General features: G+C 35.6%; 1 protein-coding gene across 1 annotated transcript in view; it reads right to left on the reverse strand.

Annotated features, from left to right (window-relative positions):
• LOC140757912 (uncharacterized) overlaps positions 1-2,741 on the reverse strand; it is a 109,186-nt gene extending 106,445 nt beyond the window's left edge. The window contains exon 1 of the mRNA XM_073093787.1: positions 2,526-2,741. Within this exon, the coding sequence (XP_072949888.1) occupies positions 2,526-2,574 (49 nt within the window). The 5' untranslated portion in view covers positions 2,575-2,741. The remainder of the gene's footprint in view (positions 1-2,525) is intronic.
• Between the last annotated feature and the right edge of the window lie 20,004 nt (positions 2,742-22,745).

Raw genomic sequence — 22,745 nt, forward strand, 5'->3', positions numbered from 1 at the left:
CGTGTTGGTGGTGGTATGTATGGTGGTGTATATTTTTTTATTTTTTGCATCTGCACGCATCCTTTGTGGGCGGAAGGTTGGCACATACTGCATGGTTTAAAATATATACCATCATTCATTGTTTGTTGCGGATTGTTGCGAAGTAGTTTTAATCCTAGCTTAATACGAGATTTTTTGCTACTCGTATATCACGGATTTGTATGTGTTAGCATGCATGCCACTCGAGTCCTACAATTTCATAGAAACTTATCTTGTCCTGTAAGCTACACGCGGGTCCCTTAACACGAATGCATGTAAAAAGTTCTTAAACCTGTATGAAAATCTGTTTCAGTCTAAGATGGGATCTACCCAGCAAGAGGACAGTAATGAGTTGATGACAAATAAACTTACTTTAATTAGATTATGTATTTGGTTACCACATAAAGGGAGTCGAGGCATCCACTAGTATTATATACCCGTAAGAACAAAGTACAAGTAAGTATATTAAGGTATAATTTATGGTAAGGAATTCCGCCGTAGGGCAGGCCCATACAAGTGCAATTATGGAGCACTAATTTAATATTTACTGATACATTCCTCTTGCGTTCACTCGCGTCTGATTTTTCTATTTCCATGAGAAGTTCTAGATATTTTGAAGGCAAAACTCTTATACATAAAATTCTCGTGTCACAATGTTAGTTACCGTACTCCTCCGAAACGACTTTACGATTTTCACCAAATTTTATATGCATATTCAGTAGGTGTGAGAATCAGCTATTATCTATTTTTAATAAGATCATAAGATTTTCGTTGATAAGGGTTGTTCACCCTTAACATTTTTTTATTTATATGACAACAAAACGTTTCCCGGGTCAGCTAGTTTTATATAATATAGGAGAAGCAGACGGGTATGCTGTACACCTGATAGCAACTGGCACTCATGGACATCTGTAATCAATCCTGATAAGATTATATTCCTATTGAGGTCCATAGTTGGGCCGTTACCTCCACTGGAATATCTCGAAAATGTATGTCTCCTTACATCCTTCGATTGGTTCGAACACAGCGCTCAACACTGCTGCTACGAGCAGAAATAGGTGGGGCGATGTTGTTGCTAGAGTCGAACCACAAATGACTCTACCACCCTTAATTGTTAGAAAAAGCAGCGCGTGTTATAATCGACCCCTAGTGGTATTCTAGGCAGGTCGGCTACAGATGTTTACGTGCAGATTTTTTTTTATAACATAGGAGTAGCAGACGAGCATGCAGTCCACCTGATGGTAAGTGGCTACTGCCACCCATGGAGATCTGTAATCAACCCCAGATAGGATTAGATATTCCTACCTGATGTCGGCTACAGATGCGCCGCTACCCCTGAGGACTAAACTGGAATGCCTCGGAAAAGTCTGTCTCCTTTACCACACATTTCAAACCGGAACACAGCAGCGCCTAACACTGCTATTATTAGGTAGAACTAGGTGTGGCGGTGTTGCCGCCGTAGTTGAACCACCAAGGGTTCTACCACCTTTAAGGACATAATGCAATTCATAGAAAATGTATGGTTGTTTCTTGCATCCAATAGATACATAAAATACAGATCTATATTAACAAGCTTTTATTAGCTTGGGTTGTTGTAGCGCTTTTTGAAAACTGATGAATGGAGCACCCCACGCTTTTTTCACAATTATACTATTTACTGTTCCTTAATTGATTCCTAGATTGAAAATTATTTTCTACTTTTTAGTTGAATTTGTCATTAAACCGCGTTTTTTACTTTTTTAAACTATATTTATTTAAGTGGTGAGTTGTATACAATACGTATGTTGAAAACAAGTCTAATATAGATATTTTTTACCATTACCATACGTAGCCAACTCTACACAGGCAGAGTTATCTCTACGTAATAGTATAAGGATATTCACAGAATCTTTCAATATAAATATGTCAGACGATAAAATATAGATAAAGCCTCTCGAATAAAAATGACTAAACTTTTTCGTATGGTACCACCATATTCCATTTCCATTTCCATATACCATTTCGAATTCCAAATACGCACACATGAAGATACAATTAATGCGCTACAAAGCAATACCTCGGAAATTATGTTTTATTATTTTTTTGGAAAAAAACATTCAAATATGTGTGCCTAATTTGTCATCACACAAAAACTCTACATTCGTAGAACTCTACCAACACGCAGAAGCCTTTCACACGAAAGCACGTTGTGTTTGAATGCAATGTGCTACGAGACGTAGTCTTATTTATTTGTAATCTAAGATAATTTTATCTAAGATTTTTTTCATTGATATTCCGAATTTAGATTTTTCCGGATATATAAAAAAATCTTTACGTAAAGTTTCCCGTCGTTAGTAATATCGCGAAGGCTACAATGAAATCGTAAATAAATTCATAGATACCACAGATAACACAAACTTATATATTTTAATCGTAACGTAATACGCATAAACTTAAAATTTTTAATAATAAAAAATAATATTATTGTTTACACAATAACAAAATCCGATTTATAAAACAACACTTACCTTCGAAGAAGAACGACAGCAGAGATAAGAAGACCACCCTCCAAACCATCTTGAACACAAACACTGAGCACGAAACACGTAACAACTTTTTACAGTATATTTAAAAAATTAGCCTTCCATTTCAACATCAAAATATTCATCAACCGAACGTAAGTTTGAATTTCGAACGCATTGCTACGCAGGCTACGTCACGAGCGCGCGTCCACCCCCTACCAAAGCTCGAATGGCACTGACTGAACTGAACAACTGAAGTAGTGGAATCATACGAAAGAATCGTCAAATTTTACTGGCCAGCTACATGCAATAACATTGAATACAATCCAAATAAGCAGTGATTTTATCTGTATCGGACACGCTTCATTTGGGGCGATTTAAATGTTTCGAACGCAATTCAAACGGAGTTCGAATTTCAATTTTCCTTACGGTGCTGATTCGGTCTGTTTGCTCGTGTCCAGAAGCTTTGAACGTGGAACATGACTCATTTACAATTTACATGAGTTTGAAGAGCTTGCAGCATCAGTACAATATTGCCGGGATTGCAAATTCTTACGAGTTAATTGTGGCTCTTGAATATACTCGGAACTTAGTATTTGTTTATTATAAATGAAAAAGCTACGAATGTTTTCGACAGGTTATCTTAAGATATATTTTTAATGACATGAACTGAAACCATTTCATGAATGGTTATTTTTTTACCATCTATTGGTTTTGTTCGTAAATAATGTACGGAAATTTCATTTGGAAAATTATGTATCTATGTTATGTAAATTTATGAACAAACACACAAGTTTGACGTAATAGACCATCCCTCCTACAAAACAATATAACAAAATCTAATAATTTTACCAATGGTTGTATCTAGAAAATAAATCGATTGCAAAATTATTAAGGTGTAAAAAATTACTTCTACTTATATAAAAACCTCAAACAAATCGCCCGTAAAGTACGGTCTATTGAGTGGGTAGAAAATTTCAACAGACTTCATAAAGGACTAATATTAAGATTTGAAAGAAGAAAATCTTCGAGCAATTAGAAACTCACTATTGCCTATCGGCGTATCTTACCGTGAAGGGATAAACGATATGAGATGTTTAAAAAAAAACGTATAGGAATAGGAACTGTTGCTATTTAGCATTAAGTCCGCCTTTTGTACCACACTGTTTATAACATGGTCAATAAAGAATAAATACATAAATAAATAAAACTGTACCCTTAGTATGAGTTTTTACGCTTTTACAAAATTGACTGTTTTTGTATTTGTTTACGTATTTGCCCATACATTTTCAATCAGCGCCCCCAGCGGACTGTACCAGAACTCATACTAATGGTACTGTATGTGACAAATGTACATGACGTTGTAACAATTATTATTATTGGCGGCATATTAATTCTTCTTTTCATCTACAAATAGCTACTGTCTCGTAGAATTTCCGTTTTTTTTTCAGAGTATTACCCAAATGTGGAAGGCAATGTCTTATTAAGTAGTTGATGATAATCTTAGAACCAAAATATTTTCAACGTTCATTTGCCGGTTGCTGTAAAGAATAGCTATTTTTTAACATGTTTGAAATAAGAAACATACATGCAGTCCTACCTGATTGCAATTCACTGCCGCATATGGATATGTAACTAACTTAATATAGAACCGAACGGCGCAGCCATACTTAAAGTGTCACAAATAATATTATTATTAAATTTGCAAATTTTTTAAATTTTACAAAATAATACCTATAGTTAGTTATCGTACTTCTGTTAAACATCGCATGCTGTGACTATTTATAAATGGAATTACATGTGAGCACTAGACATTTAAGGACACATATTGTTACAACATAATATGTATTTTTTTATAATATAGCAGTAGCAGACGAGCATGCAGTCGACCTGATGGTAAGTGGCTACTGCCGCCCATAGACATCTGTAATTAACCCCAGATAGGATTAGATATTCCTACTAGAGGTCGGCTGCAGATGCGCCGCTACCCCTGAGGACTAAGGTGTAACACCTCGGAAAAGTCTGTCTGGCTTACCACACCCTTCAAACCGGAACACAGCAGCGCCTAACACTGTTGTTATTAGGTAGAAATAGGTGTGGCGGTGGTGCCGCCGGAGTCAAACCACAAAGGGTTCTACCACCTTCAATTAGCCCTACTTTCTTGTCGCCACTCGTTACTCGCTGCACATAAGACAGAACCCTAAAATTCAATTTCACGTAGAAAAGTTTATTCTAAAAACTGTTTTATTGGATCTAATACAGCAATCGGGGCGAAGCTTTTTACTACACCCGATGTTGAATTTAGATACGATTTAATAGAAATGTAATTAATTGAATCAAATTGACTGGAACTAATTTAATTCATTGGTTCTGTCCAAGTGATTTCCAATAATTTATAATTAACAGCAATTTATTTGTGGTAATGTGTATATCTATATAAAAATTAAAATTGAAATTTCCTGTATGGTAAATATTAATAGTTTGTATTTTGTAAAGGCCTAATACGATTATTTGTGATGGATGAAATTATCATTGGCATCACCAATAAATTATTATTACATCATCATCATCATCAACCCATTACTGTTCCACTGCTGCGCACGGGTCTCCTCTCAGGATGAGAAGGATTAGGCCATAGTCCACCGCGCTGGCCAAGTGCGTATTGGTAGACTTCACATACATTTGAGAATTTTTTATAAATCTCTCAGGTATGCAGGTTTCCTCACGATGTTTTCCTTCACCGTTTACCAAGTAACACTTAATTTCTAATAAGCACATAACTGAAAAATCATAGGTGCGTGCCTGGAATTTGAACCTCGGACCACTCAATCGAGAGGCCGAGTTTCTTAACCACTAGACTATCACTGCTAGCAAATATTATTAAATAATGAAGTTTAATTTTACTCTACTGTAGAGGGTAATGTTTACCGAACGTATGCATGTATGTCTTATGCCCTGCAGCGCAAAGGCTTTGACGGATCATCATCATCAACCCAAGCGTTCCCACTGCCGGGCACTGTTCTCCTCTCAGAATGAGAAGGATTAAGTTTGAGGCATATTAACTTGTTATGAGCTGTCGTTGGAGAGACATAGGCTATATTTTTAAGCAATATTTTTTTTATTTTTACAATAATTGCACGTTGAGACACAGAATGGCATCTAAATATTTATTTGAAAGTCATTTTGAGATTTTTATATCAAACAAATTTATATTGAAAGCACAGGGGCAAAATTTCGTATTAATATTTTCTACGCAACCCCAAATCTACGCCTTCTGGGAATATCTAAGCTTACAGCCTAATATTACTAATGTGCCCAAATTATTTGGTAACGATGTAAAAAGTTGGGTCTAACGTTTTTGCTCTCATGGTTATTAATAACGACCTTTGTTTAAGGTTGAACGTTTCGGAATATATTCATAAGGGACAAGTTTAAGAGCCCTTGGAGGACATACGCATCGGACCTACCTTACAGATTTACCCAATTTCGTAATTTTATTTCATGAAAACTTAGGCTGCCCACATAAGGACGTTTGTAACGCTACGTTTTTGATGGAGGCATAGTTAAACGTTGAAGGTAGCCGAATCGTATTAGAAATATGAACATCATCATCTTCAACCCATTACTGTTCCACTGCTGGGCACGGGTCTCTTCTCATAATGAGAAGGATTAGGCCATAGTCCACCGCGCTGGCCAAGTGCGTATTGGTAGACTTCATATATCTTTGAGATTTTTTTTATATAAATCTCTCAGGTATGCAGGTTTCCTCACGATGTTTTCCTTCACCGTTTTAGCAAGTGATAATTAATTTCTAATACGCACATAACTTTGAAAAATCAGAGGTTTGTGCCTGGGATTTGAACCTCGGACCCCTCGATCGAGAGGCCGAGTTTCTTAACCACTAGGCTATCACTGCACTACTGAAATATGAAGTAATATGAACATGATAAGTTCGTATTTGGGCTTGCCCATACAATTTCCAATCAGCGCCCCTAGCGGATTGTGTTAGAACTAGGAAATAGTATGGGCCAATACGTAAACAAATACCAAAACAGTCATATTTGTCAAAACGTAAAAACTCATGGTAACTAACTTAAGCAGGTTAAGAACCTTACATGGATTGTACCCCCTTTTTCCATTTTTACTTTAGAACGTATTAAGGCAAAAAATAGTTGGTATTTTAAATCAAGATAGATTTAATATAGTCCTGAGGCAAAACATATCTGTAAACAATCTCAAATACATTATTTCAAAATTCAATATCTTAATAACAATTTAATTTACAAATAACTTCTAAATTAATCCGTTAGAACAATATTACTTATATTTCATGAATTATTAATGTGACCTTATCTGTAAGATCAAATCTAGGTATAGCGCTAAAGTTATATTCGCGTATAATAATATTATCATGTATAAGCATTAGATAAAATGGTAGAACAAAAATAAACCAGATAGACGTCACGTGTGTAGTTGCTTTAAATACACAAGAATGTATGTTTTTGAATGTACGAAAAATCGAAAATATTAAAAGATGTTTCAATGTTAATGGTTCATCGTTACTTAATTTATAATCCATTTATCCTACACATGTCTCTACTATTTTAAATTTAAGCGAACAATTGCTTTTTAGACCTACTGCTGGGAAGAGTTCTTCTCTAAAAGTAAAAAGGTAGGCCTTACTACACCGCGCTACCAAGTTCAATTGGTAAACCACATACCCTTGAATTTTTGTAAGAACTATTAGGTGTAGGTTTCGCCACAAAGGTTTCCTTCACTGTTTTAGGATGATATAAAATTAATGTTTACGACTTAGAAAACTCAAAAACGTTATGAAATCTCTATTAACTAGACATATTTTTTGGCCGTATGCACATATAGTTCAGTACTTTTTTTTCACCGCGATAGTCAAGAAAAAAAAAGAAAATGTAAAAATAGCCCTATTTTTTTCATGGTTCCTTTGCATCTTTTAACGAATTTACATTTAAATATGGTAGACCAACTATCTGATAGTATTTAACAGAAATAAAAATAGTGCATCATCAAATTTGTACACGCAGTTAACGAAAGAAGATGAAGAGGGCTCAACTTTTCAAAAAATATAAAACAATCGATAGTGCAATAACATTGACCCTTTTACTAATGTATATTTTTCTCTGAGAGGTCAGGCCCTAACCTATGTTCTCATCAAGTTTGCCGTGGTACTTACAGGACACCCTGTATAACCAAGCATTTTTTATAAGGATTTTGCTGTTTCCCTCCAAAATCAAAATAACCAATTAAAAAGGTTATCATAATTATCATGTTTATACGGTACGGAAAAGGTAAGTCAAAAAACAAATATTTGTAAATATAAAACATCAAAGAGTAAAGGTTAAAGAAATAAAATCTTTACATAATGTAAACATTAGATTCATCTATGATTTAAGAAAGTTATATATGCCTATCATATAAATTTTCTGACCATAGGGGCTGCTGGAAGAAATTCCAGGTTGGAATAAGTAGTCCGTTGTACTACATTTCTTTTTAATGATTTATTTCTTTGTTATGTTTCTGTGTGCACAAATTTGTAAATAAATAAAATAAAAGAAACATAACTAAAATGTACTTACCATATAAGTCCAATATTACACTGAGCGCTCTTAGAGTCCCAAGACTAGTATAAGTCGTATCCGGGCTATATAGTTGAGCAACGTCAGTCGCGGTGAAGATTTGGATTGGTGACCGGTAGTGACTGAACTTAGTGACCTTTCGTGTTCTGAAGAATACATAAATATTTCGTTCCTGCTGTTAGCATATTAAATTGTACTCATTTTTAACCTTGTCGAAAAACTTATATGCGATTTAAAAATATCCGACATGGGTTCATCAGTAAACTCCATGTTTTCCCCATAATAAAAGAAAGGCCCATGCCCATCAGTGGGATATGAAAAGATTGAACTAGAGATTTGAACTTGAAAACGGAGTAATAAAAATTTTCAGCACGAAGTACGTTGACTGATTCGTATAAACCCCACGTTTCTTTAAATAAATCTTGAATAAATAAAGAACTTTTAGTATTGAATAAGGCCAAACTCGGGTATTTTTAGTCCAACCCTTGACGTCATTTGTAAAAGACGGAAGAAAGTTGTCTTCTTGAGAATATATAGAAATCGAAATCACAGATAAATTATGATACTGAGAGAGATGACGAAAATATCAGAACAAGGAAGTCATGTAAGTACGAGCTGCTTATTGTAATATTTTCACATTATTGTCAATTACATTTATTTCTTAATTTTTGAATACCTTAAGTTACAAAGGGCCTATTGGCATGGGTGATGGATGATGACCCAAGCTTGACTGGCAGAAATATGACATGACTATAACATGTGGTAGGCATAGTGACTTCAAAATAAATGAATAAGAACTAAGTATGACGACCCGCGTGGCGCAGCGGTTACCATACCGGTCTGACGCGCAGAGGGTCCCGGGTTCGATCCCCGGCCAGACAGATATCTAAATGAATAATTTAGATTTCTGTTTCTGGGTCTGGGTGTTTGTGTATTTGTCTATGTATGTGTCCATGGCACCCACGACACAGGGAATCCTAGTGTGGGGCTGTGAGTGTAGAAAGCGTTTATGTACGTTTGAATTATAAAATAACATTGTTACGTTTTATTAACAATATGAAATCTGCAGAATACTTTTAAATACCTAAATGTGACATTTACGTCGCCAATCGCCTTAGTAAAAGACATTTTTAAAGCTTATTTCATTTTTTTCTTTTTTACTCACCGCGGCTCCCTATGAAGACTTCGACCCCCAGTGGGTTATGAGTCACTTTGAGTAACCCTGTTTTATACAAAAACTAAAAATCATAGCTATCGTAATAATATCAGAAAAAAACATAAGCGCAGAAAGCATCGTTTCACACAAAGAGTTTCGCTGTCCACACAAAGGGAGTTTAGATTTCATAGCGAAAGATTTAAGGAATTTAATACTTTGAAACTGCGATGGAAATGAAACTGTAGTATGCGGTTAGAAGGTCCGGATTGTGGTGCTCGGTACAAACCATTTGTTTGGCGGTATGACAATGATGTGTCGCAGAGATTTCGCTGGAAGGTTTGCAGTCATTAGTGACTTTACAACACAGTGTAATTTTGTAATCGATAGGAGGTTATGAAGGTGGTAGAACTCTGTGTGTTTCGAGTCCGGTGGCACCAACGTTACACCTATTTCTGTCTTATAACAGCAGCGTTCAGCTTTATTGTATTCTGGTTTGAAGGGTGTCGTAACTGTGACATACTGTTCCGAGGCCGACCTCAGGTAGGAATTTGACCTTATCTGGGGTGGATTACAGATATCCATGTACGGCAGTAGCCCCTTACCATCAGGTGGATTGCATGCTCGTCTGCTACTGTATTATAAAAAAGAAAGATAACATTTCATAGCGAAAGATTTAAGGAATTTAATATTTGGAAACTACGGTGGAAATCAAAATGTAGTATGCGGTTAGAAGGTCCGGAATGTGGTGCTCGGTACAAACCATTTGTTTGGCGGTATGACAATGATGTGTTGCAGAGATTTCACTGCAAGGTTTGTCATTAGTACCTCTAGAACGAAGTGTTATTGTGTAATCGATAGTTGACATACAAATCATCAAAATGTCATCAAATAATTAAAATGAAAAAATATGGAATGGAAATGGAATGTAGGAAAAACATAATGTTGCATGTAATTTAGTTCATGATTTAATTTGATTATACATTATTGGCTGTGGCAATGGGCCGGTCACATCGCTCGGAGGAATTAGGGGAGGCCTATGTTCAGCAGTGGACCTCAAAAGGCCGATGGATATCCATCCATCCGGATGGATACATTATTTACGTATTGATCCTATTTTTTAGAAAGTCTTGTTAAAGAAAGTCTGCGTTTTCAAATATGCAAATACTACTTCACTATTTGATAATAATTATTGGAAACTTAGTTGCCCCGTATAAGGCTGTTACACTTTAAATCAAAATAGCAGCGTCTAATATTGCTATTCTAAAACAGAAAGAGAGGTAGTGCCCTTCAGACTTGAAGTGCAAAAGGTTCTACTATCGTAGATTACCATAGATTTCACACGTGGCTTTGTTTGCAGTCAGAGTCGATGTCAATAGCTGTTTTTATGTATACCTCGGTAGTACTTTTTTGGGATAAAAGTTACCCTACATCCTTTTGCGGACATCTGACAACGTGTGTACAAAATTTTATGACAATCGATTTTGTAGTTAAGGCGTGAAAGCGTAACAAACGAACAAACACAAAAACTCACTTTCACATGTATAATATTAGTTAATAACATTCAACATAAAGTTATAATAGTAAGTCAAAAAGGTATTTTAGACGAGAACTTATTAGAAAACCGGCTTAGATTTTCGCTCTAAATTAGCATCAGTAACTGCCCACGGGCCAGAACCGTACATTCACCGCAGGCCATTGTTTTGCAGTAACGTGATATAATTCTACCATTGTACTCAGTTTGCAACTCGGACAACCTGCAATGTACCTTGTTGTTCCGGTTTCATAATAAATAACATACTTTTTGAATTGTTTAACATTATGTAAGACTTTAGAACTCCAAAGGCTTTCTATACAAAATAGGACCTAAGCTGAGCCAGGGATCTAGAAAAGGATATTTATTCGTGTGTCGTGAGTGCTATGGACTCGCATAATGACGAGTACACAAACACAAGAGACCCAGAACATAAATCTATTTTCAATGTATACCTCTCTGGCCGGGAATTGAACCCAAGACTCGCCCAAGACTGCGTGTAAGAACGGTAAGGTGACCGCTCATCGTCAAAGTCAGCCTGCTGCTCGGCAGTCGGGAATACTCTCAGAGTAAGTGGAGTTGAAGCTATACCACCACGATGGCCAAGTACGGTAGTGGTAATGATAGACTTCCACGCCTTTAAAAAAAATTTTTTTTTAACCATTTTGTATGTAGGTTTCCTCAGGATGTTTTCTTTCGCCATTAAAGCAAGTAATAATTAACTTTGCACTCTCATAATTTGGAAAAGCCTGGTATTTGAAGGCCTAGATTGAAAGGCCAAATTTCCAACCACTAAGCCATCAAAATTAAGTAAAAATACAAATGCGTAAATCCTTAGAATAAAAATTCTCATGAAGTTACCGATGCGACCATATTGACATATTTCCTGAATTTACTTTAGAAAGTATAATATATATAGCATGCACAGTAAGACTACCATGAGTTTACAAAAGTATTACTCGCTAGCGACTGCGTAAAATAAATGTATGAAAAATTGTACAGCGCCTCTGGTGGTTACTCGTAGAACTAAAATCCGTAGTGACGTAACTCGATACGTAAAAAACCTATCGAAATCAAATCGCTAGCGAATGTCATTATGATCTATTGCCATACAAATTCGGTCCCATGAGTCATTAATTTGACAGACGTTGTCAAGAAATACCGTAACGATAGTAGTTATGTTATTCACTAGCAAAATGACAATAGTTTTCTATTTACCATTTCTATAGTGGCGTTTCTATGCCAACTCATGGTAATGCTACTGATCAAGATTGATCCTAAGTCAACAAATGCTCCTCTCAAAACACGCTGACAGCTCCCATACGCAACGCAATGTGGGCCGCATCTAGATACGAACGTTTAAACATAACAAAAATGTTTATGAACGTAACAAAAATGTTTATAAATAATAAATGTTTACGTTGATAACAAAAATTAACAAAGAGCATGCTCGCTCACGCCCTTTTAATTCCGTAATGCCACGATTTACTTCCGTAATTATTCACATTGTGAATAATAAAGTGTCTCGGTTTGGTTCCGTATTTTGGGCACATATTTCTTTTGGACGTTTGGGAAAATGATGACGGTGAATTTATACGAAACCGACAATTAAAATCGACACCACGTAGCTACATGTGCAGAAAAAGCTACAAAAAAAGTAATTTTAAATACTTTATTTTTAAGTATGATATAATAAGACACGATACGATATACAAGTAATAACAATTACCTCATGCTGTCTCAGGCCGGAGTACCGCGGTCAGAGGACTCTGCTGGTGTTCCGTTGGCTATCCGCGCCAACGGAACACCAGCAGAGTCATATGGCAGGTTTAATCAGTAAACATCCCACATAACCCGATGTTTCTTCCACGGCAACAGATACCTTTCAAAAATTTCCTCCGCCATCAACAACCGGAAGCATTTAATCTTCAATCATAATTTTGACATTCAACTGAGTAACGGTCTTTGATGCTGATATCAGTATCTAATCGTTTTCCCATTGAAGGGCAGAAAATAAATTCCAATCGCTATATAGGCAATTAATCAAACATGCTCGGTCATTATTTGCATAATGAAAACAAATTAAATTTTGACCCTACGATTTAAAATAATCCCGCATATGAAAAAGAGACGTCCTTTCAACTGACCTACTAGGAACATAGGATCCTCCCTTTGCTTTAATTTGAATAATTATGCAAATAATTCTACATATAAAATATCTATTCTAATAATACGTTCGTGCTCAATTCCAAACATATTTTTAATATATTACATACTAGACTTCAATCAACCAAGGCTAAGTGGCCACTGTTGCCCATAGACATTGTGTTTTTGTTATGTTTATGCAAGAGTAGGTAAAGGAAAAATCTTGTGAATAATCAAAAACACAAGCTTGTAAACATAATTGATATGAGTTGCTACCCCTGAGGACTAACTTGAAACGTCTCGTTTAAAAGTTTCTGGTATTAGGCAGATATTACTACATTTTATGTAGATTTGAAACCACTGTCCCTGTAGTTTCGGGACCAGAATAGGGCTACGGTATCCCCAGCCTGTCGTAAGAGGCGACTAAAAGGGGTTGTCGGGGTTGCGGGCGGCAAGAGTGAGAGCTCGAACCGCCCGGCTAGCGACCCCGGGAAGGACTGCGGTATGTGTGGTCGCATTCCGTCGTATACACCAGACGGTGTGGTGACACAAACTCACCTGGGCAGAGCCCGACGGGGCAGTGCGCTGAGAGGACGCGTTCCTTTAAACATCCCGGAGTCCTCTACGCAGCGTCGAGGACGGCCACCGGGGGTGTTAGTGCGGTAAAAGTCCCACATAACCCGTGTCGCTCCCACGGCACCGGGTACCTTTTGAAGGTTCCCCCTCGTAAAAAAAGAAGATTCGAAACCACACCAATGTACAATTGTACAAACATAATTTATAAGAATCCTTCTGTATAATTTTAAACTAACTTTTATATCGAAACAATTTTACATTTTTTTAACAATTTTATTTGTCGTTAGTATTCCCTTACATCATCAACAAAGGTAACAGAAAACGTATCCGTGAAGATCAAATTTCTTCCAAAAGCAACAATTAGTAGGAAACTTTAGCTGACGGGTTCCCTTTCATTTAGGGAACCCTATAAATCACTCCACACGCAACGCGTATCATGGTTAACTAAAACTATTTTTTACTTTCATGACACACATGGGTTTAATTAGGATTAATTAAAAATAAAAAGTGTAGAGCTTGACAGGGATTTTCATTTAATAAAGTGAATATCATCACTTAGATTTAGCGTAATTTTCGTTTATTGTTGGTACTAATTACTTTTGTAATATGGATTCATACGTCTTTAAAATCTATTGTAACACTAATTTAGTTTTATTGATATAGTTTTATAGATACGTGTATATTACTACACAACCCTATCGCTTTTTATGAATACCTATCATATATCATCATATTATCATTATCTTATATATAAAATTCTCGTGTCACGATGTTAATTACCGTACTCCTCCGAAACGGCTTTACAGATTTCCACCAAATTTTATATGCATATTCAGTAGGTCTGAAAATCGTCTACTATCTATTTTTCATACCCCTAAGTGATAAGGGTGGTTCACCCTTAACATTTTTTTATTTATATGGCAACACAGCGTTAGCCGGGTCAGCTAGTCTTATATATAAAATTCTCGTGTCACAATGTTAGTTACCGTACTCCTCCGAAACGGCTTTACCGATTTTCACCAAATTTTATACACATATTCAGTAGGTCTGAAAATTGTCTGCTATCTATTTTTCATACCCCTAATTAATTAATTAATTAAGAAAATGTCAAAGTGTAGCGTATCTTGCTGAACAAACTTCTTTTTTAGATAAATGTAAAGCAAAATACTGGAGCTACTAATGCTTTATTAATTATATGTAAAAATGATGGCATTAAAAAATGAGAATAATTATTATTAAAAAAAAAAGACAAACCCGCTGAGTTTCTTACCGCATCTTCTCAGTAGAGGTCGCGTTCCGATCCGGTAGTTGTTTAAGAAAAATATTGTACCTGACAATTTGTAAGTGCCGTCGTTGGCCTATACAAAAATAAATATATTTCATTTCATTTCGTTAACAAATAAGTTCCAAAAAGCGCTTTAAATATTAAACGACATTATTTATATAAAACAAATAGTACTCTCTTTCTGGCGTAGTCGAGTAAATATAGTACACAGTGCATAATATTTTACAAGCATTAAAAGGAAAGTATTTTATATTTTATAAAGAGTAGTTTTGTACCTACTATGAATATCGTTAAAGTCTCAGGAATATCAGGCATTATATTTTGTACATATTATAGCAGTGATAGTAGTGGTTAAGAAACTCGGCCTGTTAATCCAGGGGTCCGAGGTTTAAATCCCAGGCACGGACCTCTGATTTTTCAAAGTTATGTGCGTATTAATCTACATACTTGAACAATCTTATAAAAAAATGTTAAAGTATGTGAAGTCTACCAATTTGCACTTGGCCAGCGCGGTGGACTATGGCCTAATCCTTCTCACTCTGAGAGGAGATCCGTGCCCAGCAGTCGGACAGTAATAGTTCGATGATGATGGTGATATTATGTACGTTTAAAGTAATTCTCTATACTTCATGTCATGGGATGCAATGCCCACTTAGACCACAAGGGACTACTAAGCACCCTGTATTATTAAACAGTCCACCAGCTATTAGTCTTGCAATGAGATCGTGTCAGTACTCCTTTGGAAGTCATTAGAATGCCCTCAGGGATTCAATTACTCTGCTCACCTGTCCGGTACGTCTCTATGTGTGAAACGGAAACATTTTGAGAATGACGTAAGCAAGTTTATTTGTGCAGTTCAGACACATCTGAATCATGACCATTATTAAGTATTGTAAACATTTTTGGGTGATATAATGATCATTATCATTCATTATATCATGTGTCTTTTTATAATAGATATTAGAGTAGCAGACGAGCATGCAGTCCACCAGACGGTAAGTGGCTACTGCCGCCCATAGACATCTGTAATCAACCCCAGTACCCTCACCAGGAGTTTTTACGTTTCGACAAATATGACTGTTTTGGTATTTGTTTACGTATTGCCCCATATTTCCTAGTTCACACACACGACACAGGCACGATCTGCTAGGGGCGCTGAATGGAATTTGTATGGGCAAATACGTAAACAAGTACCAAAACAGTCATATTTGTCGAAACGTAAAATCTCCTGGTAAGGAATACAGATAAGATAAGATTCCTAACCAAGGTTGAGGACTAAGCTGGAATGTCTCGTTAAAGTATGTGTCCCTTACCACACCTTTTAAACCACAACACAACAACTCAACCTATAATATATCGTTGGATCCGTCTAAATTGTGGTTTAGTTGGGTTTTTTAATTTGATCACGGTAGTTTTGTGATTTGATTGCCAGTTTCCACCTAAACTATTCCTGTATATATTGTAAGTTTGCGTAGATTATATTGGAACTCGGTCAACCAGGTACTAACGACATAAACAGACCGACCGCGGCAAAGCAAACTCTAGTACAATATCGGCTGTGTTGGAACAGAGCTCGGTAACCTTTGGCTCGTAACCACAAGTGCCTCTTTATTGGAACCCGCCGGCAACCGACCAGAAATCTAAACAGAGTAAATGTAAAATAATAATCAATTTTAATACGATTGGGATTAACGAAGTAAAAGTTTTAAAATTAATTTGAGATTTCATTTGCGTGCAAAGATTTTGTAGCGTTGTTTTAGAATTTACTAGCTTTTAGAGTTATGTAAAACAATGTACTTATTCTGTATACGAGAGTTTTATTTAAGTACCTAATTTATCACATGTAATTTATGTATCACAATATCTATTTCTATAAAATTTTGTGAAATATTCATTTTATGACTTCAATATTGTTTACATAACGTTGTTATATTTTTGTTTTACTACCTATTACTAAAGTATTTTTACTTATCCAATACTTAATGAAATAAAATTAAAAAAAAAAATAACTTACATAGCCTAAAATGTTGTTGTGATATAAATAAATATTCTCACTCACGTTCTTAGGACTTTCAATACACTATCTAAAACTGATGCCAAAAAGTCAATGACAATACCTACCTACCTGACAAATATGTCGCCATCACGTACCTACAATCTCACTAGCAACTTTTTATAAGTACTTGTTTTTCATCAAAAACAGTTGCCAACCCCTGGGCCGCAGATTGGATGGCTCAAGCTATATCGCTCCGGCGCAACAATCGCTGATACAGGCAACTCAATTAACACTAAACCATTATCATCACGATGAACACACGTGTCATGGTCAACATACAACTATGTCATATTATATGTGTATTAATTACCCATATCTCCGATGAAATATAATTGAATCGACTATCTATTAATACAATCTATACGTAAATAAAATTGGAAGAAAATACAATGTACACAACATGAAAATGATAAATCGAAGAAAAAACTTACCTACTGAGGTTGAAATGTAGTCAATATAGACTTTTTAAACTAAAAATATACAGTTCGCTTGATGGTAAGTGAATACTGTCATATACTTCTGTACCAAACCCCGAATAGTATTAGAATAGTAGCTGATGTCGGACTCAAAAGCGAAATATGAGTCTCCCTTACCACTCTTCAAAACAGAACACAGCAGCGCTTAACACTGCTGATATAACATAGGAATAGAAATAGCATTGGTGCTGTCGAAACACGAAGGATCGCATCAGATACACACTTCAAAATTTTATATATAAAGTTTCTTCCAAGCAAACAACACAATTTTGTTAACAGGCGCTGAAAGGGATACAGTAGAAATAATATTAAGTAATATTACTCACCAGCTACTCCGTGTACACCACCGTTCAACACCACTCGAACACTTGAACAAATTAAAATAGAACGATACCTTTATTAATTAACCACTGGGCGTGGTGGATCGAATGGTGGCAGTCCCAAAGGCACAGTAGGAATACAACTATTAAGGACTGTTTGGGATACTTTAAAAGTGGTAGAGCATAAAAAATATATAAGGATAGTATGAACGTGGTCGATCTTAAAGAAACAATTATGATACCAAGTTCTCCAGTTCCAAATTCTCCAGTTCTTTAGTTCTCCAAACTAAGGCTGTCCAGCACTGTGATCTACTCATTACCGTCGGCATCATCACCTGGCTCGGCGGAAGATCTCTCTTTGCCAAAAACTCTACCTAAAACCACGATTCTGTATGTAGATAACACTAAGGTTTAATATTTATTATAATTAAAATATAATATGACATGGGGCTCTCCATAAAAGATGACTCATCCAAAAAGAGCACACATCCAAAGCCGCCGATGCATTAGCGGCGTCTCTGGTGTTGCAAATATCCATAGCCGAAAATGACTACTTTCCATCAGGTAGCATGTCTGCTTTATCCTTTGGTTCGACATAAGAAATCCTGGAAGCCTTCACATGTTTCTCATCAGAATTGAATAGAAATCCGAAAATGAAATAGTAGACAAAAAATAGTACAACTACCTTAGTACTACCGTAGTAGTAGTATTGGAGCACGTAAAATTGCGACAAGAATATAAGTAGTATAAAAATTCATATTCCGTTCCTAAAACAACTTTTTTATTTCCTTTATCGGTTAACTTTATTGTGTATGTAACGAATTCTTCCCGTTTTCGAAGAGACCAAAGATAATATTTTCTGAGAAAATCGTATCCGTTTATTTCTTTTGTGGTTCCAGCTTTTTTGTATAGCTGAGGTTTTCAGGAAACTTTTGTCACATTTTGTTTATAATTTTACTTTTATGATGTGAGCGTTAATTTTTAGTATAGAGGTAAAATCTGTAAATAATTTCAACTTCTCGTATCTCAAATATAGTGACACTAACGCAACACTTACTGCTGCTGTGTTTTAGATTAAAGGGTGTATTTAAAAGATATTTTCAAGCGAGACCCTTAAACTAAGTTCTCAGAGGTAGTAATTCCTCTACAGCCGACCTAATGTTGAACTTCAATCTTATCTGGGGTTGATTACAGATTTCTATGCCCAAGTGGCCTAATGGCCATCATATGGACATCATATTTTGCACGCGTCTATGGCACTTAGGACTCCAAGGCGGGTGCAATTATTAAACTACGAAAGAATACACATTCATTCCAAAATATTGCCCTAATGTTACATTATATGGCAACAAAAAAACGTTGAACGTTGTAAAAAGCAGCCATGTTGAGGATATAGCAAGAAAATAGATAAAAACAATTTTTCTTCATACATAAGTAATACATTACGGTCGTGACAGGCGGAGGTCATGCCTCATCTTGTCAGCGAGTGCCGTGAGATGTGACTCGCGACGTAGAGGAGTGAGCTCTGGGAGGATTTGGGTTTTGTGGATATATTTAGTGCTGTATTAATAGTGAAGCAGTAAAACTGTTCGACGTCGAGGAGGACGACGAGACGAGGTTCGAATTCCAGGTTCGAGTTCGCACCTCTAATTTTTTAAATTTTTTTTGCGTTTTGGTAAACTCATGATATGCAACTTATAAGGCTTAAACGTTGAAGGACAATTTCGGAAACTTGAGTAACTGGAGGAAACCTGCTTACTTGCCTAATAATTCTCAAAAAGCTCTTGAGGGTGTGTGAAGTCTACCGATTCGCACTTCGTTGTTTCGGTGGAATAAGGCCTAAAACCCTTCTTGCAATTAAATTCAACTTCCGCTCCACGCAGTACTACCCTACGTCTGCGTACAAAGGCTACGTAGTGAATAGTGATTCAGTAAGGCGTCGTTGTAAACGGCGTAAACATTTTTACCCGGAACGGATAAATAGCTACATCGGGCTCTGACAGTACCACTCTCTCTCTCTCTTAAGATAGCTCTCTTAGAACATAAAAAAGTTCGATGAATTTTGAAAATCAGAGTATGTTTAAAATTGAAACCTGAGACTACAATTGCGAGGCCGAGTTTCTAGCTACTAGGCTACCACTGCTTATGTGATTGAAAGGTAAAAAGCTATGGTTTCGCTACTCCGTCCACATACATATTAGACATCCACACAAGGAAAAAGGCAGAAAATTATAACGGACTTTCCTCGTTTCTTTGAAGTTTATTCTGCCATAACCCTCACTACAACATATACATACATATAAATATATTATCCAAATGTTATTTTTGATTTTTGATAAGGTACACGATACGTGGGGTAGAGTACAGATGACGCAGAGATCTTTTTGGGCTTGATAAAAGATGTTCATGGGTGGTAATAACCACTTACCGTCAGGTTTATTGTAAACCCGTTGCTACATACACTTAATAGCTTTTATTTGAGGCATAAGTTCACATATTAATTGTAATATTCAATTGTAATAATATACTGTAATATAATAGCTAGTAGATATATATTTATATAAGATTGTTAGTAATAATTTAATCATTTGTATTTTTAATTGTTGTATTTTAATTAATGTTTAGTTTATTATACATTACTTTATATCATTGCATGCCGATATTGGCCAAATGTGCAGAACATTGTCAAAATATACCATTTAGTGTACCATATTTGATGCAATAAATAAATAAAATATGTTTTTAGATGACTTTGTATAGTAGTAAAGCCAGTATGATTCGGCCGGAAAGGTACCAAATTAGCGTAAAACGGTTGCGTGCTGTACCCTTACCAGGAATTTTGACGTTTCGACAAATATGACTGTTTTGGTATTTGTTTACGTTTGGCCCATACGATTTCCTAGTTCTGACACGATCTGCTAGGGGCGCTGATTGGAATTTGTATGGGCAAATACGTAAACAAATACCAAAACAGTCATATTTGTCGAAACGTAAAAACTCCTGGTAAGGGTACTGGTGCATGCCGGGTGACTTGCATATGACCATCTTAGTCCACAGGAGTGACAAAATCTGTGATCGGTTTCAACTGTGACCATTTCCCATCAAGTGGATTGTAAGTTCGTTTGTTATAATCAATCTTTTTAAAAATATCAAAGGGACTGAAAAGGTTTGAGGATACGTCCGCCCTTATCATAGGTGTCTTAGCTACACACTACTGGTACAATATATTTTATGAAAAAAGGGTTTCGTGTGAAAATGTTATTTATAATATCGCATAAATTTTTTTGTAGGCACCCGTAACGAGGATCTTTAATGACATAAATGCCTATCGTATGGTGCAATGTTAAAGTAAATATTAAATATATAAATAAAGTTCTAAAACGGACTAGTAAGCAAAGCAAAAATGCGCATATAAGAAATTTTACACAAGAATTTCATATTTATATTAATAATAGGATTAAAAAATAAGGGGTAAAATGTGCACTATTTTTGTTTTTTTTTCAATTCGTTTATCATAAATAAGCCAACTTGATTGAAAACCTCCCCCTTTTTAAGTCGGCGTAAGAACCTAATTAACTAAAAATAATTAACCTACAAATTATTTTAAATACTTCATCAATCCATTGTAAAATAATATAAATTTATTATTTTGCAAACACCACATACAAAAGTTATCATATACTATGAGAAGTTATATCAGTATGTAGCACTCATCTATTCCGCTACCACTGCCGCTTCTGCTACCGCTCATAACTTGTACCGGTACATTAACAGACACGCGAACAGGGTGTGGAGAATTCGCATTAAATATTGTCATTAAACTCAAGGGCGTAAGCTATCTACTTCAAACCCACGCCATGTACCCGCCCTAACGGTGAAATTGTTTCGAAATACACGTAAATATACGTGTCTGTTTGTTACAGTTGTGTCTGTTTGTTACATTTAGACTATATCTTTATAGACAGCTCCCGCCTAGATAGATATGAGAAAAAAAAATGCTACAGTAAAACAAGGCGAAAAACTCAAGTGCTTAAAAATATTTTATGTCATTCCCACAAATTAGATGAAATTATGTTAAAATTCGTCAAGCTATTTGGACTACAGAGCGTGCCAAGGAAAGAGACATACATGCATTCAACCATACGCTCAAAAAACATTACTCTCCGCAGTAAGGCAAAAGGTGGTAACACTGAGTGAAGTGGAGGACTCGACAGTGGCAGTAACACCTGATATATATAGATTATATATCCTGCTATATATATAGATTTAGTTATAGTTGTCCATGGGCGGCAGTGATTCCTTACTATTCGGTACACTGCTAGCTCCTTCACTTTTTAATTTTCTATATCTATACTAATATTATAAAGAGGAAAACTTTGTTTGTTTGATTGTTATGAATAGGCTCAAAAACTACTGGACCGATTTTAAAAATTCTTTGACCATTCGAAAGCTACATTATCCACGAGTAACATAGGCTATATTTTATATAAAATTTTGATAAATTGATAAATAGATTTTGAGGCGGTACAAAGATAGCCGGGTCAGCTAGTATATTGTAAAACAAAACTGAAAAGTCCTATATAGCGCACAAGTTTTAATTTACTTTGACCAAGCTCCATGAAAGTATACAGTACATAAGTATCATAAGCTAGTTGCTAAATATAAAAAAAATAACTTAAAATATTTTTAATTAAATTTGTCATGCTAATTTGTAATTATTAAGTTATGGGTGTGGTAATACCACCGCCACACCTATTTAACATTGTTAAAACTGCCATTAAGTTTAAATAATGTAAAGTCAGACACGAAATTAAGTAAACGGTTTTTTTATTGGCATTGAGGTAACAAACAAAAATAAAGAAAATAAAATTATTAACTCACTAAAATCCACTTTTAAGAAACATTTTTTGTATAAATTAATTAAACTATCTTGTTGTCTACTTGACCGGGCCTCGAACCAGGAATCCTTATTACAATCTGTACCCAACCTGAATCCGATTACAGCGCCTATCCCTAAGGACTAAAACGGAAGATTATTTACGGCATGTACATTTCCCTTCCAGTGCCCT

Source organism: Epargyreus clarus, unplaced genomic scaffold (genome assembly GCF_041222505.1).
Source record: "Epargyreus clarus isolate Ecla_fem2 unplaced genomic scaffold, WU_Ecla_fem_2.2 ptg000005l, whole genome shotgun sequence".
Lineage (NCBI taxonomy): Eukaryota > Metazoa > Arthropoda > Insecta > Lepidoptera > Hesperiidae > Epargyreus > Epargyreus clarus.